Source organism: Dipodomys spectabilis, unplaced genomic scaffold (assembly GCF_019054845.1).
Source record: "Dipodomys spectabilis isolate Male_0828 unplaced genomic scaffold, ASM1905484v1 ptg000098l, whole genome shotgun sequence".
Lineage (NCBI taxonomy): Eukaryota > Metazoa > Chordata > Mammalia > Rodentia > Heteromyidae > Dipodomys > Dipodomys spectabilis.
This window is the reverse complement of record NW_024870775.1, coordinates 3,169,624-3,186,957: the sequence shown is the minus strand read 5'-3', so window position 1 is coordinate 3,186,957 and position 17,334 is coordinate 3,169,624. Positions and strand designations below refer to the sequence as shown.

The following is a 17,334-nucleotide window of genomic DNA, read 5'->3' as shown; positions in this document are numbered from 1 at the left end:
CCCTAACTCCAAGAAAACATGCAGAGGGCAAATACAGACAGCATGTCCTTGGACACTCACTACCTGGAGTCCTACGTGGGCTGACCCAAACCTAAGCATGGAGCCCCATGAGCTACCTGCTCCTGCCCACAGGCTCATCCTTGGGGTTCTGGCTTGCACTCTGTTCATGATCAAGTACATGAACATGACAGCATGTTGTGACATTAAAGGCTGATGTGCGAAACTGTGAGAATGTGGGGTGTTGTCTTCCTAGTTTGTCTAAATGGTTTTACCCAAAAAGGGGAGAAGCCAATGCACAACTCATCCAGTTCTACTGTGCATTGGCTAAAGAGATGTCAGTGGTCTCTTAACTTTTGGGGATATCATTGCCCCTAGCTATAATCAGACATCCCATGTAGTGAGATGTTTGCTGGAATCCTAAAGTTTAAACCTACCATTATCCTTGCAAACTTTGCTTTAACTCCTAGAGCTCAGGGGAGGATACTCTTCATGCCCGTTGCTTGACAACATACCTCTACTTGGCTGTTTTAAGCCAACTACATTCTTAAACCTTTACATACCTCTGGACAAATATTTGAAAGTCCTATTTTAATATATAAATCACCAGGGTAGCCTTAATCCTTTTCCAGTTAAGACCAAGAAGACTATTAAAAAGCATGAGTCATTTAAGATCCAGCTTCATTTCCCTTTCTAGGCTTTCCAATATGGATCCTTCTCCATTGCTGGCCATCCTTTGCTTGGGAATGGCTTCAGCTGCTCCAATATTGGATCACAGTTTGGACACACAGTGGATAGAGTGGAAGAGAAAATATGGCAAAAGCTACAGTTTGGTAGGTCACATGGAAAGTGTTCAGAGGGACCCCACAGAGGAGATCCTTGTTGATTTAACTTTATCCAAGCCAGGTCTCCAAGGCAGTCAGCTAATGCCAGACATATGAGCAGGATATGGGCAGATACCCTGCTCTTCTCTGACTCCAGAGAACAGCTTCCCCAAATGCACAGTATCCTGGACAGAGTCTCTCTCCATCTGTTTTTTTTTTTTTGTCAGTCTTGGGTTTGAACTCTCTCCTTGGGTGCTGTCCATGAGCTCTTTAGCTCAAAGAGAGCACTCTACTGCTTGAGGCACAATGCTACTTCTGGTTTTCTAGTGGTTTATTGGAGATAAGGATCTCCTTATCTCCAAGAAAGCAAGTCCTTTCTTGCCCGGGTGGCTTTGAAACATGATCCTCAGGTCTCAGCCTTCTTAGTAGCTAGGATAACAGGCGTGAGCCACTGGCGCCCAGCTACTCTCCATCTTTGTCAGCAGTTCCATTTAGTGAATCAGGGTTGGGTTTAAGTAGACAGAGCGTTCATCCCTTGTGCTTATTCCTAGGATGAAGAGGGACGGAGAAGAGTAATATGGAAGGAGAACATGAAAATGATTGAAGTGCACAATGAGGAAGAGCGCCAAGGGAAACATGGCTACACCCTGGAAATGAATGCATTTGGAGACATGGTAAGTGTCCTGGGCATCAATTGCAACTGGGCTTGCTCTCTTCAGTTCTCTGCAAATGACCCTGCTTTTGAAATACCGTTTCTACCTTTTATTGAAGACCATTGAAGACTTCCATGGAACTGAGTTTCAGCCTGATACGCACAATGAACAACAAATGTATCCAGATCTTCAAATTGGTGAGCTGCCCCCATCTGTGGACTGGAGAGAGAAAGGCTATGTGACCCCTGTGAAGGATCAGGTATGACAGTGTCCACCCTTTCACTGCCCATAGCAAAGCCAGGAGTAGTTGTCACTTCCTTTGGCAGACTCTGGAGTGTCCTAGAATTCTTGGTTCTTTTTGAAGCCTGTTCACACATAGGAACTGATGTTAGTGTCTTTCTATTTGCTTTGTGTATGACAGAATTTATTCTCTTTATCAGGGCGAATGTAATTCTTGTTGGGCTTTTGGCACAACTGGTACTCTAGAGGGACAGATGTTCAAGAAAACTGGCAGACTGGTCTCCCTCAGTGAGCAGAACCTAGTGGACTGTTCTCGTCCTCAACGAAACGCTGGCTGCAGTGGTGGGCGACCAGATGCTGCTTTCCAATATGTTGAGACCAACGGAGGCCTGGACTCAGAGGAATCCTACCCCTATGAAGCAATGGTAATTGCAGCTCTGTACCTTGTTGTCACTCCTGCCTGCATTGCAGACAGTCGACCAACTTCAGAGATAAGACTTGTTCTTCCCAATTCACACTTCAGATGATAGGATCTTTTTCTGTCAACTCTCTGTTTCTGTCACTGTCATCATTAGCTGGGTCAGAGTTCTGTGGACTGGAGAACATAGATGGGTAGCAATCTGGTGATCTTATTGCTGTGTGACACAGTGTATATGTATACTATTCTGTAGCCAAGGATCTGTCCATGGTGAACAATTAGTATGAAGAGATAGAGGTAGCCTGATTCATTAAAGAGACGTGAAGATTTTCAGTTTCAAATGAGCTAGTAAGAATTTCACCTTCTGGGTTCCAAAGCACTGACTTAGAAATCCTATGTTGTAAACTGCATTCTGAGCTGGATGGCTCTAATCAAGTGTCTTCCCCCTTTACCTTCAAAGGATGGACCCTGCAGATATAAACCTGAGAATTCTGCTGCTAATGTCACTGGATATGTAACTCTTCCCCCAAATGAGCAGGCCCTTATGAGGGCTGTGGCCACTGTGGGTCCCATTGCTGCTGCTATTCACTCAAGCCATAGTTCCTTCAAGTTTTATAAAGGAGGTAATTGTGTTCTTTGTGGTAATAGATGCAGACACATTGCAAAAGTGTGCTAACACTTGACTGACTCTTTGGTATGCAAGCGTCAGGGAATGTAGATATTTTGGTGTAGGAATGGAACCTTGTTCCTCAATCTGTACATACAATTCTTTTGTAGTTCAGGTTCCCATTTGATATAATTTCAGCCCTGTCTCCATATCTGTACTGAAATTTTTTTTAAGTAGTTGCATCATTAAATGTATGTAGTATGACTGTAATTTTATTCAATTATGGAATATTTATAAATTGCCCAAGATTTTAATTTTTCATATTTTTATTCATTGATTTCTGCCAATGCTGGGACTTGAACTCATGCCTTTTTTCCCCCACTCTAAGCTGATAGTGTCCCATTTGAGATACTCTTCTTCTTTGAGCTTTTTGCTGGTTAATTAGAGATGAGTCTCATGGAATTTCCTGCTCAGGTGGCTTGGAGCTGCAAGTCTCTGATCTCAGCTTCCTGCTAGTATTATAGATAGGAGCCACTGAACCTGGATAACCTTTCTTGGTTCAAGGAACTCTGAACTTTATGCAACCTCCTAGAAATAAAATGACCAGATTTTATGCACTGGTCTCTTACACTATGACAAGCTTTTTACCAAGGCATATCTGCTAATATGTATTTCTGTCAGTTTTCAGCCTAATTCCCTAACTTTAATTATATAGATCTGAAGGCTTACTTGGAGCTTATACCATTTTGGTGAATGTAGAAATACTTTCCTTATTGTCCCTCAGAGTGGGGTGCTGTCAGGTTCCTGTGGCCTCTTTTTTTTAAAAATTTTTATTTATTTTTTATTGTGAAAATACTGTACAGAGGGGTTACAATTAGATGGGCAAGATAATGAGTACATTTCTTATCAAGCATTGTAGCCTCCTCCTTTGTCCTGTGGCCTCTTATGGGCTTTAGTTTTCTTTTCTAGGCATTTATCATCATCCAAACTGTAGCAAGGCCCTGAATCATGCTGTTCTTGTGGTTGGTTATGGATATGAAGGAGAAGAATCAGAAAACAACAAATACTGGCTGGTCAAGAACAGGTAAGAAATGGCCAAAACATGCAGCTTTCCAGGTTCTTGACTGTAATCCTACTCACCAGAAGGCTGAGCTCTGAGGTTCAATGTTCAAAGCCAGCCCAGACTGGAATGTCTGTGAGACCCTTATCTTCAGTTAACCACCAAAAGATCAGAAGTGATGCTGTGGCTCAAGTGGTAAAAGTGTCAGCCTTGAGCAAAAGCAATAGCACTCAGGTCCTGAGTTTAAATCTCAGCACCATCATAAAAATAAATGGAAAGAATTAGCATGGAAGCAAGTATGGAAGCGAGCAAGCAAGGAAGGGAGGAAGGAGGGAAAGGAGGAAGGAAGGAGGAAATGGAGGGAGGGAGCAATAAATTGCCTAACCTATTTGTAGTAAAAATTCAAAAGAGAATTTAATGTGGAGAGTCAGTATTCAGATACAGGCTCCACATACCTTTATTTCACTGGCCTATTAATTTTTCACTACAGAACTAGATTCTGCCACGAGCTTTCTGGGGATAAGCCATTAATATGGTATTTTTACCATTCTGTTTCTAAATTCTGAAAATCTTATACCAGATGTGTCCCTTCTGCCTTCACTTTTGTAATCCCATGTAAAGTCATTACTTTGGATATAGGCAAGATGTTATGAACAGATTTAGATGAAGAAAGGATGAAAAACATCTGCCCATCTCAAGTCTCTCTGCTAAGTCTGTTGTCTCCCGCAGTTTTAATTGAATGAGACTGTTGCTAAAGCTACTGTGCTTTATATTATCTATTAAAACGAAAACTTGCTCTTCTTCAGCTATGGCAAAGACTGGGGCATGAACGGCTATGTAAAGATGGCCCGAGACAGAAACAACCAGTGTGGAATTGCCTCCTGGACTCTCTATCCTGTTGTGTGAGATATTGGATGGAGTTAAGTCTGGGACAGCCTGTACAAGAGGAAGCACTGTCTTCAATACAACCACTTCCTACTATGTAGGATCTAACCCCAAATCATTGATGATCCAAGTTGGGATGTAAATTTTAAGATAGTTTTCTACTTGTAAGATGATACCACAACTGTAATTATTACCATAAATGATTGTATATATAACTGATTCACTTAATAATGTGTTGACTGGAATGATTAATAAAATTTTAGAGTTTTATAAATATCTTTCTGTTTTAATGTACCTACTTTTATTTGTGTGTATGTGTGTGTGTGTGTGTGTGTGTGTGTTTGTGTGTATGTCTATGATCATAATTGCATTGGTTTGACATATAAAGATGAATGTACTATTCGTTCACTAGGGGAAGTGAATGGCCTTCTGGCCTTACAGTCATGCAGACCTCTTGATTCAGCTTCCCAGGCCCGTGTCTAAGGCAATAATTGGTTAGAGTCAAATTTGACATAAGTTGATAAGGGAAAATAGTTTTAATAAAGAAAAAAGTGTTCAGAAAAGTAACGAGAAGTACACATTGTTTTACTACTAGAAAATGATCTGGGTGAATATGTTCATTACCTCCAAAATGGAGGCCGTCCAGTCTTGTTATGGCACCAAAGGCTCAGAGCTAATCTCTGGAGTACCTTCTTCAACTGCTGGTGAAGACCTCTGGCCATCTTGCACTAGAGTGCTGGTAGGTTTCCCTGGCCAAATATCACACAAGGGTTAAGAGGTAAAGTCCTGATTTTGAAGCTTGTTGGGAAAAATAGTTCCATGAGCTCAGGATGTGAAACATAGAGGGAAACTCCTAAGTGAGACGAGAGCTTCCTTATGACCAAGCTGGATACAATCCTTACGTTATGAAAAAGTTACACAGAAATGACTCCCAGACATTATTAGCAAGTAGGTTCATCACTCGTGTGGTTTCAAAAGCCTTAAGTGTCCCAGGTAAGCATAAAGAGAGGCTAGAAGTAGTTAGTGAAATAATTTCATACTCCCTGAGGGGATAGTAAGGTAGAAAAATGGACCAAGCCCACAGAGCCTACAGCACACTCCATCCACATCCCTCTAGACTGGGCACTGTGTGGTACTGGATTCTCTTTTGGCTTTCCCTACTACTTGAGATACTGTTTACATTGTAACAAGGACCAGGAGTAAAGTTCTTTGGGTTTTGAATACCAGCAGGCAGTGTGGTAGGGAGACTTGTGAGAGTCACCCTGCCTCTGCAGGATGGGACCCAGAACTGTTACAACTGAAATGTACATAGCACCCACTGAGTACCAGCCATCACCACTGTGGAACACAGTCCTGACCTCAGTGGACAGGTGCTGCTCTACTCAGGGCATGAGGTGGGAGGAAGGAATCAGCCAGAGTCGCGGTCAATGGGAATAAGAAGTGAGCAACTTAGCAGAGACCACATGTCAAAACCCCTGAGACAAGGGATGTGGTTGGAGACTTTGTGGAAATGATTTATTGAGATCTGAAGAGATATTGTTCACGAGAGGTGAGTTTGTGACACATAGCGCCACTGAAGCATGGATTAGAGGACCATTGCAGGCAGTCTTTTCTAGGAAAACAATGACCTAAAACCCATCAGCCTGAAAAATAACAACGTCCCCCTTTTCTGGCTAGACTCAACTTCCTGGTTTGTCAGTTAGAGTTCTTTCTTCATGCTGGAAATATCTGGAGTTTAGGTTGGGCTGGACATCCATAACACTTAATCACTGAGTAGCTGAAGACCTTTTGACTGAGCCTTCAGCGGCCTGTTGACCAAAACACACGCAGGGGCCTCTTTGTTCCTTCATCTATCCAGAGCATGAACTATGGGTGGTGTAGATATGGTGAAAGTCCAAAATATTGAACAATAAATTTCACAAACTGTCACATGCGTCTGTAGTCCATACGAAAGTCATAATGACATAAGTTCATAAGGAAAAGTACTACCTACATGCATGGTCTCTCTTCTACAGTAACACACTTTAAAACTCTCATAATACATGTATTTAAATGGCTCGTTTTTATTATTGCATATACACATTCAAAAATGATTTATTTGGCACTTACCATGAGACGGATCTTTGCTGGGCTTAAGGATAGACAAGTGAAGCAAGCATTGGGCCTCCCTCCATTTGGAACTGACACTGCCTATCTAGCTCCTCACAACAGTCCAGGAGTGCAAGGCGCAGGTCACATGGGCTGTCAAAGGGCAGCATGGGGGACCTTGAGCATGTGTAAGGGGACTTAGTGCCCTCTAGGGGTCATGGAAGACATGAACAACTACTATCTGATCCAGACTTTGGGACTTCTGTGTCAGATGGGAACAAGCCATGAAGAGGATGTTTTACTCTGTGCTGTTTATGTCAATTTGTGTGTGTGTGTGTGTGTGTGTGTGTGCATGTGTGTGCAGTCCTGGGATTTGAAATCAGGGCCTAGGTGCTGTTCCAGAGCTTTTTTGCTCAACACTTGTGCTCTACAACTTGAGTCACAGCTCCACTCTGGCTTTTTAAAGATAAGAGTCTCAAGCATGGGGTGGTGCTGGCATGTATTTCATTTTCTGTCCAGGCTGGCTTTGAACTGCAATCCTCAGAGCTCAGCCTTCTTAATAGCTAGGATTATGAGCATGGGCTACCAGCACCCAACACATTTTACATTTTTGAACAATAAATTATCTTCATTTTCATGAAGTATATATGCATAAGCATATCATTTTAGAAAGACGTGAAGGACCTCTATGATGAAAACTTTAAAAACTTGAAAAAGGAAAGTAAAACAGAACTTAGAAAATGGGAAAAACTCCCATGCTCCTGGATTGGAAAGACTGACATCGTAAAAATGGCAATACTTCCCAAGGCTATCTACAAATTCAATGCGATACGTATCAAAATTCCAACTTCATTCTTCAAGGAAATAGAAGAGGCAATCCAAAAATTCATATGGAACAATAAAAGACCCCGAATAGCAAAAACGCTCCTCAACGGAAAGAACACTGCTGGAGGAATATCAATACCAAATTTCAAACTCTACTATAAAGCCATAGTAATCAAAACAGCTTGGTACTGGCACAAGAACAGACCTCAGGACCAATGGAATAGAATTGAAAACCCAGAAATGAACCTACAGACCTATAGCCATCTAATCTTTGATAAGGGAGCTAAAAAAATAGAATGGAAGAAAGACAGCCTCTTCAGTAAATGGTGCTGGCAAAATTGGTTAACTACTTATAGAAAACTAAAGCTAGATCCTTATATATCTCCCTGCACCAGAATCAACTCCAAATGGATCAAAGACCTCGAAGTCAAAGCAGACACTCTGAAAACATTACAGGATGGAATAGGAGAAACCCTAGGTCTCCTTGGCGCAGGCCGAAATTTTCTTAATAGAGACCCGGAAACACAACAAATCAAAGAAAGGTTGGAAAAATGGGACTGCATGAAGTTGCAGAGCTTATGCATGGCAAAGGACATAGCTAGCAAGATCAATAGCAAGCCCATGGATTGGGAGAAGATCTTCACTAGCCATACAACAGACAAGGGTCTCATATCTAAAATATACTTAGATCTCAAAAAATTAAATCCCCCAACAACAAATCCTCAAAGAAACAACTGCCCAATAAATAAGTGGGCTACAGACTTGAAGAGAAACTTCTCTGAAGAAGAAAGAAGGATGGCCAATAGACACATGAAGAAATGCTCAACCTCCCTAGCCATAAAAGAAATGCAAATCAAAACAACATTGAGATACCACCCAGTTGGAATGGCAAAAATCAAGAACTCTAATAACAACAGATGCTGGAGGGGATGTGGACAGAAGGGAACCTTACTTCATTGTTGGTGGGAGTGTAAACTTTTTCAACAACTTTGGAAAGTAGTATGGAGGTTCCTCAAAAGATTCCACATAGAGCTCCCCTATGACCCAGCAATCCCACTTTTGGGCATTTACCCAAATGTTTACAAACAAGACCACACTAAAGCTACCAGCACAACTATGTTTGTCTCAGCATTATTCACCATAGCAAAGCTATGGAAGCAACCCGGATGCCCCTCAGTAGATGAATGGATCAAGAAAATGTGGTATATGTACACAATGGACTTATATGCCTCCATTAGAAAGAATGACATTGCCCCCATTTGTTAGGAAATAGAAAGACTTGGAAAAAATTATATTAAGTGAAGTAAGCCAAGCCCAAAGAAACATAGGTCCCATGGTTTCCCTTATTTGCAATATCTAGTATATGTATGAGTCAAGCAGAAAAGGTCAGATAAGGTGATGTTAGGAAAATGAATCCTAAAACATGTATTTAAATGTTTTTTTTTCTTTCATGCATTTGTTTCTAACGCATTTATAAGATTATTTCTTTGTTGCTTTGTATGTCCCTCCCCCACAGTATAACCCCTGCTTTCACTGTATTTGATGTCGGTATAATTTGTGGAGGGGAAGGGGAAAAACAAGTCATTTAAATAAGGATACAGGTGGACCCGTTGCAACAATGAGAAGTACAAGTTGTCATGTCGAAAACAAACTTTACAACTTTGGGGGGGGGGAGGATTGGGTTGGGGGGTGGGGGGGGGGGAGGCTGGGAAGGGATGGGAAGGGGAAACAAAGGAGGAGGCTACAATGCTTGATAAGAAATGTACTTACTATCTTGCCCGTGTAATTGTAACCCCTCTGTACAGTATTTTCACAATAAAAAAAATGAAAAAAAGAAAAAGAAAAAATGTGAGAAACCGGGTGCTGGTGGCTCCTGCCTATAATCTTAGCTACTCAGGAGGCTGAGATCTGAGGATCACGGCTTAAAGCCAGCGCAGGCAGGAAATCCATGAGACTCTTGTCTCAATTAACTACCAGAAAACCGGAAGTGGCACTGTGGTTCAAGTGGTAGAGCACTAGCCTTGAGCTGAAGAGCTGAGGGACAGTACTCAGACCCATATTTCAAGCCCCACGACCAACACAACAACAGCAAACAAATAAACAAAAACCCATGATAATTAAGAAACCACAATGAAGAGGTCAGTCTCAGGGTGAGCAATGGAAGGAACTGCCTCTGGCCAGGTGGAATCCAATGCAGACACCAGAGACTCAGTAGTGTAGAACTCTTCTAAGTACAGCAACCTGGCCTGTTTTCTTCAGCTTACTTTTTCTGGTCATGAAAAATAGAGAGAACTCTTCACTAAGAGCTGTTGGATAAAAAGGCAAAGAGCAAATATACCAGGGGATAATGCTCTAAAAGGGATGCACTACTGAGAACACATACTGTGTCTGGGAAGACTTCTAGAACATTTGTTCCATGAAGCTATCTCTTTCCCTGTGCTGCCAACATACATAATTGCCGTATCTCACACAAGTTTTCACTCTATTGTGGTATTAAGAGAAGTGTCTTTTCTGCTAGTCTTTTACATTCTTTGTTCTTCTTTCACCTTCAGGAATATGGACCTGGCTCAGAATATTCACAGGAATAGCAATATAGGGAAAAACAAAGAAAAAAATGAAACCTTGGCTTTGGGTTCTTAATTCAGCTCCTAAAAAACCATAGCAGAGATTTCCTGCTGCATTGCAGGATGTAAGTAATTTCAATGTTGTAACTATTTAACAGTGGGTAAAAACTGACTATCCAAAAAAGAGTAACTTCTTAAACCCATTGGGCAAGTGAAGTCATAGAGTGGTGGTCCATTGCCCATACGCTGGAGAGGCAGATGACCACAAATAAACATATCATGTAGCCAAAGCAATTCATGAGCAGACATCTTAATGGGAATAAGCACCTGACAGAACATCTGAACTGTAAAGAGCAAGTTGCTGGAGGCTCGATATGGAAAAATTTGAGGGTTAAAACTATGGCATCCCACATCCCACGTATGTTAGGCAGATTTTTTTTGTTGTTGTTGGTAGTGAGGCTTGATGTTGGGGCCTAGGCACTGTTCCTGATCTCTTTTGCTCAAGGCTAATATTCTAACATTTTTGAGCCACAGTGCCAGTTCTGGTTTTTAAGTTGTTAATTGAAGATAAGAGTCTCACAAGGACTCTTCTTCCACAGCTGGCTTTGAACCATGATCCTCAGATCTCAGCCTCCTGAGTAGCTAGGATTACAGGTGTGAACCACTAGCTTCTGGCTAAGAATTTTGTAAAACTCTAGTAGGTCTATGAAATTATGCAGGGAAAAATCTGAGAATAATCTCCTTATGTTTAGAGCAGGGAGAATCAAAAGGAAACATTTTAAAATGTTTCTTAAGGTGCATGTTTCCAAAAAACAACAGTTTGCATATCCTTAACCTCTTAGGGTTTCATCAAAACCTGCTGACGTAGGGTCAAGAGTAATGCCCAATTCCGACCTTGTTTAGTCTTTCTTGTGGAGAAGAGTAACACTCTGCCCCACCGAAGGCAGAGTGTATAGCTCTGAGGCAGACCACTTGCCTGGTATACATTAAGTTGGGAGTTTGATCTTAAGCACTGCAAAACAAAGCAAAATAGAGAAAAAAAAAAGCAAAATCCACAATGAGGAGAGCAGAGAAAGCACAGAACCAGATTCAGAAATTGCCATCAGTGTTGGAAATGCTACCCCAGGACCATAAAATTACTATCATTAACATGCTAAGAATAAGTGGGGGGGAATGACAGAATATGGTATGTGATTAACATACTGAGGATGAGTGGGGAAGTGAGGAAGAAGAGATAGAGACTATAAGAAGAGAGATGAAAGTCAAAAGAAAGGAAGAAAGAAAGAAAGAAGGAAAGGAAGGAAGGAAAGGAAGAAAGAAATAAAAGAAAAAGAAGAAAAAAGAGAAGAAAAGGAAGGAAGGAAGGAAGGAAGGAAGGAAGGAAGGAAGGAAAGAAGGGAGGGAAGAAGGCCAAACTTCAGCAAATTAAGAATAGAGGAGCACTTCTTCAACTTGATAAATTACATCTGTAAGAACTCTACTGAAAATATCATACAATGGTAGAAACTAGTGTCCTGATAACTAAATAAGGATCAAAGGAATAATGTTTCCTTTCTCCCCCCCTTACAACACAATACTAGAGAGGTCCTAGCTTTGAAGACTTATAAATAAAGTTACACAAACTAAGAAAGAACAAAGAAAACTGCCTTTGTTCACAATCACATGGTTGTCCACGTAGAGAATCCAAAGGAATCAACAACAGTAAAAATCTGGAACTCAAGCAATTAATTATAGCCAGCTTACAGAATATAATTTTAATAGATCACAATGAACAAATAGAATTTAAAATAAAATCACATGTATTAGTGGCAAGATAAATAAAATACCGAGGAATTTATATTCAAAAAATATGTATATATGTATATATATATATATATATATATACAAAATATGTAAAGTGTCTCTAAGATGAAAATAGAAAACTCTGGTAGAAAAGTTAAAGAACTAAATAAATGGAAGATGTTCCTTATTAGTGGATAAGAAAAGTAATTAATAGCAAGACAGAAATTCTACCTATTTCATGTATAAATGCAATATAATCCCAACCAATATCCTTGCAAGGCATTTTGCAGATTTTGGTAAGAAAAAAGATTTAGAAAGAGGCAAGGACCTAGAATGGCCAACACAATACTCAAAAAGAGCAATGTATAAAGATACACCCTAAACAAGTTTCAAGATTTTTTACAATGCTAGTGTAATAAAGAACATATGATACTAGTGATCAAATTGACAAGCCATCAGTGGCATAGAGTTCAGAAGAGACCCACATAAACATAGTTCAATATTCTCCCACATGGCAGCTGAGGAAATAGAGAGGAGAAGCGACAATTACTTCAATAAATGCTGTAGAACAACTGGGCTTGCACATGGAACAAGTAAACCTAGACACAGCCCTCACTCTCCTCCTAAAAGCAAACTTGTGATGAGTCATTTGCTCAAATAAAAAGTGCAAAACTATGGATCTCTCAGAAGATCACCCAGAAGAAAAACTACATGACCTTATGAAGGAGGGTATAGTTTTAAATATAATAACAAAGGTTATGTTCCATGAAAGCAATCATTGATAAGCTGGATGTCACTAAACTTAAAATATCATTAATGAGATGACTGGTAGAAAGTATTTTCAGAGTAAATATCTGATAAGCATTTCATAATGCCAAAGAAATTTTCAAATTTCAACAGAACAAACTTCTTAAAAACCCAAACATTTCACCAAAAATAGACAGGTAGATAAACATATGATAAGATGTTTAACCACACTGAAACAATGAGACATCACTACATGCTTACCATAATGATCAAAGCCAAACACACTGAAAAAACCACATACTAGCAAATAGAGCAACAGGCACTCTCATTCCTCATTGGTTAGAGAAAAAATGAATATCTACTTTATAAGATGGTTCAGCTGCTGTTTTTTGTTTTGCTCTGTTGTTGCTGTTGTCTTGTGTCAGGTTTGAAATCAAGGCCTGAGACCTTGTTCCTTAGCTAACTCAAGGTTAGAGCTCTGCTACTTGAACTAGAGCTCCACTTCTGAGTTTGTGGTGGTTTAACTGGAGATAAGAGTTTTAGTCTCCCTGTTCAGGATTACTTGGAACTTGATCCTCAGATCTCAACCTACTGAGTAGCTAGGATCACAGGCCTGAGCCGCTTCTACCCCGCTGATAAAGCTATTTTTTACACAAAGCACTCAGCATGCAATCTAGCAATTGAGTTTCTTACTATTTACCCAAATTAACTGATGGTCATGTCCATCCAAGGACATGCATATAGACATTTATATCAATGGTATTTATAACATTTTTATTTGTAATTGCCTGAATTTGGAAGCAAATAACAAGTTCTTCAGGAGATGACTGGGTCAATAAACTATAATATGCATAGACAGTAGAGTATTATTTAGCAGTAATAAAGAAATAGGCTCTCAAGTCATAGAAACTCCAAGAGAATGAAGTGTGCCTTACTAATGAAATAATGCAATCTGAAATTATTATATAAGGTATCCATCCAACTATATGATTTCTTGGAAAAGCAAAACTAGGGAAAGAATAAGTTGATAAATACCCACCAGGGATTAGGAGATAGGCAGATGTATGTAAGCAATAGATTTTTAGGGTAGCAAACTCTTCTACAGTATAACAGTAAAAATTTGTTATGAATTTGTCAAAACTTGCTACAATATGAGTGAAACCTATTGGAAGCTATAAACTTTTGGTGATGGCTACATGTCAGTTTAGACTCAAGTGCAAGTTGTTGATTATGGGAGAGTTTGTGGTGAAAAGGGGTATGTTGAAATGCTCTAGTGTCTGTTCAGTTTCAAAGTCAAGCTAACAATCAAGCAAATTATCTTAAGACAGGATAAAAATCTAAGTTTTTGTAAACCAATCCGGTATCATTAAAGAATTGTGAAATTAAAGTATGGTATATTATCCCCAAATAAAATCATAGCAGTGTATTAGACAGAGATGGGCTATGACAGAACTTGCTGGAACAATGGTGAGATCGTTTATCATGGTGGGAATGTGGGTTTTAAAGAATATATATGTATATATATTTATGAAAACTCAGCATTTCATTTTATATAAACTTTATAATAAAACTAGAGTTTGAAAGTAAATAGTAAACCCTAGTAAATGATATCATAGTAAAAATTTTAAGGAAATATTAAGGACTGTTACCTAATGCCTATAATCTTAGCTACTCAGAAGGCTGGGATCTGAGGTTTACAGTTAGAAGACAAGCCCAGGCTGGATTAACTACCAAAGAGCTGGAAGTGGAGCAATAGCTCAAGTGGTAGAGTGCTAGTCTTGAGCAAAACAGCTCAGGGACAGGACCTAGGCCTAAGTTCAAGGCCCAGGACTGAAATGCTCACGTGCATGTTCACACTCACACACACACACACACACACTAAGGAAAAAGTGCTGGAATTTCCTACTTCATAATAGGAATTTAATCCAACAAGGCAAGTTAAATAGATGAAAAGATCTGAGCTAAACAATTATTAAATGCTAACCATAGAATCTTGGAGGGCGGCATATGGGTGGTTATCATAAACTGCTTTCAATTTTGTTGTTCAAGTAAGTGATTTTCTTGTGGTACTGGGGCTTGAACTCAAGGCCTTATGCTTTCTAGACAGTCACTCTACCACTTGAGTCATACCTTCAGTTACTTTTTGGGACGGGGTTTTTCACTGATGACCTGGTTAGCTTGAACTGCCACCTTCTATTTGTGCTTCTGGCAGAGCTAGAGTGACACCCACATGCCAGGGAAACAAGGTGCTGGTTAAGATGGGGTCTTTGCCAGGGCTGGCCTCAAACCATGGTCCTCCAGATCTCAGCTTTGTAGATAGCTAGGATTTTAATCCTAGTGGCATAAAATACTTCGCTTGTTTCACCATTAGTTTTGAATGGTGATAAACTACTTTGCAAATGGACAGTTTGCTGGATAACTTTTTATGTTGTTTAAATGAGAATCATTCTGAAGTCCATAAACATAGTATACTGAAAAGATTTAATGTTTAGCATAGAGCTCTCCTATGACCCAGCAATCCCACTTCTGAGAATTTACCCAAATGACCACAAACAAGGCCATACTAAAGCTACCAACACGATGATGATGTTCATCGCAGCATTATTTACATAGCTAAGATATGGAACCAACTCAGATGCCCCTCAGTAAACGTAGAAAAGATCAAGAGAATGTGATACATATACATAATGGAATTCATCAGAAAGAATAACATTGCTCCATTCGTAAGGAAATGGAAAGACTTAGAAAAAATTATATTAGGTGAAGTAAGCCAGACTCAAAGAAAAGTGGACCGCAGGATTTCCCTCATTTGTCAGAACTAGAATATGTCTATGATATTCTTAACAGGGGATTCCAATAACCCAACTGCCTAGTGCATAGGATCATATATAATGAACTCTATATATAATGAACACCAATATATGGAAACAAGAGGTTCTTAATTAGACCCTGTATGTAGTTTGTTCTTTTTTTTTCTACTGTTGTATTTTTTCTTCACCTCTCTTAGCTTTTTGTACCTCATGTTTTGCATGTAAGATCCTTCAATATGTGGAAAGGAAAGAAAATCACACAAACAGCAGGACAAAGGATGAACCAAAGCAACACTGATACTCACTTGATACTATGTTGGATATGAACATTACAACTTGGAGCGGGGTATAGGGAGGGGTAAGTAGGAGATAATGAGGGATGGGGTAACAATGACTAACAACAAACATACTCATTTCCTTACTTACATGACTGTAACTCCCCTGCTCATCATCTATTCAATAAAAATTTAATATTTAGGAGAGGCATATCAAGTAACTTCAGTATCTTGGACATTTTCACACTAAACCAGTCAATTTTCCTGTGGTTTAATCTTCCAGAGACTTGGCAACAAATTATATCTGTCATGTAAAGAACAAAAATCCAGGGATGAATACAAAGCTTCAATGGGACGCTTAACTGTGCTGTCAACTTGACTAGGATATAGTGCCCAGGTGTGTTCAAACTTTCTGAAAACTTCTGTCATAGTATTTTTAGATGAGATAACTGAACTTTCAGTGAACTTAAACTAGAGAAGGTTGGGCTGGGAAGGTGGCTCAATGGTAGAGTGCTTGCCTTGCATGCATGAGGCCCTGGGTTCAATTCCTTAGCACCACATAAGATGAAAAAGCAGAAAGTGACGCTGTGGCTCAAATGGTAGAGTGCTAGCCTTGAGCTGAAGAGCTGAGGGACAGTGCCCAGGCCCAGAGTTCAGGTCCCATGACTGACCAAAAAGAAAAAAAAAGGTAGAGAAGGTTGCATTACAAAACATTAATTCATACTTAGAACATTTTAAAATGTTTAAAATGTAGGTTTGCTGTCTGGGCACTAGTGTTCTCCTAGTGCTTCTAAACATAGCTACTCAGGAGACTAAGATCTGAGAATCCTGGTTCAAAGCCAGCCCTGGCAGGAAAGTCTGCAAGACTCATATTCAATTAACTACTCAAATGTCAGAAGCAGAGGTGTGGCTCAAGTGGCCAGAGAGATAGCCTTGGGTGAAAAAGCAAAGGGACAGTAACCAGGCCTGAATTTAAGATTCAGTGCCAGCCACCAGCATCTATATGTGGAGGTTCAAGTGCATGTGCCCTGTGTACACACACACACACACACACACACACACACAATGGGGGTATGAAGTTAAAAACATAGAAATATGTCATACATTAGCAAAATTTTAAATTTTATTAAATAAATCAATACAATACTAAGCAGACTCAATAATACAGTGGTATTCATGTAGAGTCTCCAAATTACTTGTATAATGTCACATAATTCCCATCACGACTCAGATTTCAACAATTCTACGGCTTTCTCTGCATAGCAGGATCTGGTCACTGTGAAGAGGAAGCCCCTCCTTCGCGCACTCTCACTAGCAGCTCACAGTGGGATTGAGGCCCATCAAGGCAATTACACAGTTGTTTTGGTCGCAGGAAATCTTTATGTAGCCATCCATGCCCTAGTGTTCATCCACTAAAGAGCAAGTTTTACATTTATACACTGAACCAAGCACAATGATAGGATTAAGAGAAACACCTGATTCAAAGGCTGTGCCAGAGGCCACAAGACTCAGCAGGAAGAATTGAGAGAGGCAGATGTGCCAGCTCATCCTCTATAAAT

At 39.9% G+C, this 17,334-nt stretch overlaps 1 protein-coding gene across 1 annotated transcript; it reads left to right on the top strand.

Moving 5' to 3' along the window:
- Positions 1-704: 704 nt before the first annotated feature.
- LOC122113780 (procathepsin L-like) lies at positions 705-4,705 on the top strand. Its single transcript, XM_042686865.1, has 7 exons — positions 705-830; positions 1,373-1,495; positions 1,593-1,733; positions 1,915-2,139; positions 2,593-2,755; positions 3,709-3,823; positions 4,606-4,705. The coding sequence occupies exons 1-7, from the start codon at positions 705-707 to the stop codon at positions 4,703-4,705; spliced, it is 993 nt and encodes a 330-aa protein (XP_042542799.1).
- Positions 4,706-17,334: the final 12,629 nt, after the last annotated feature.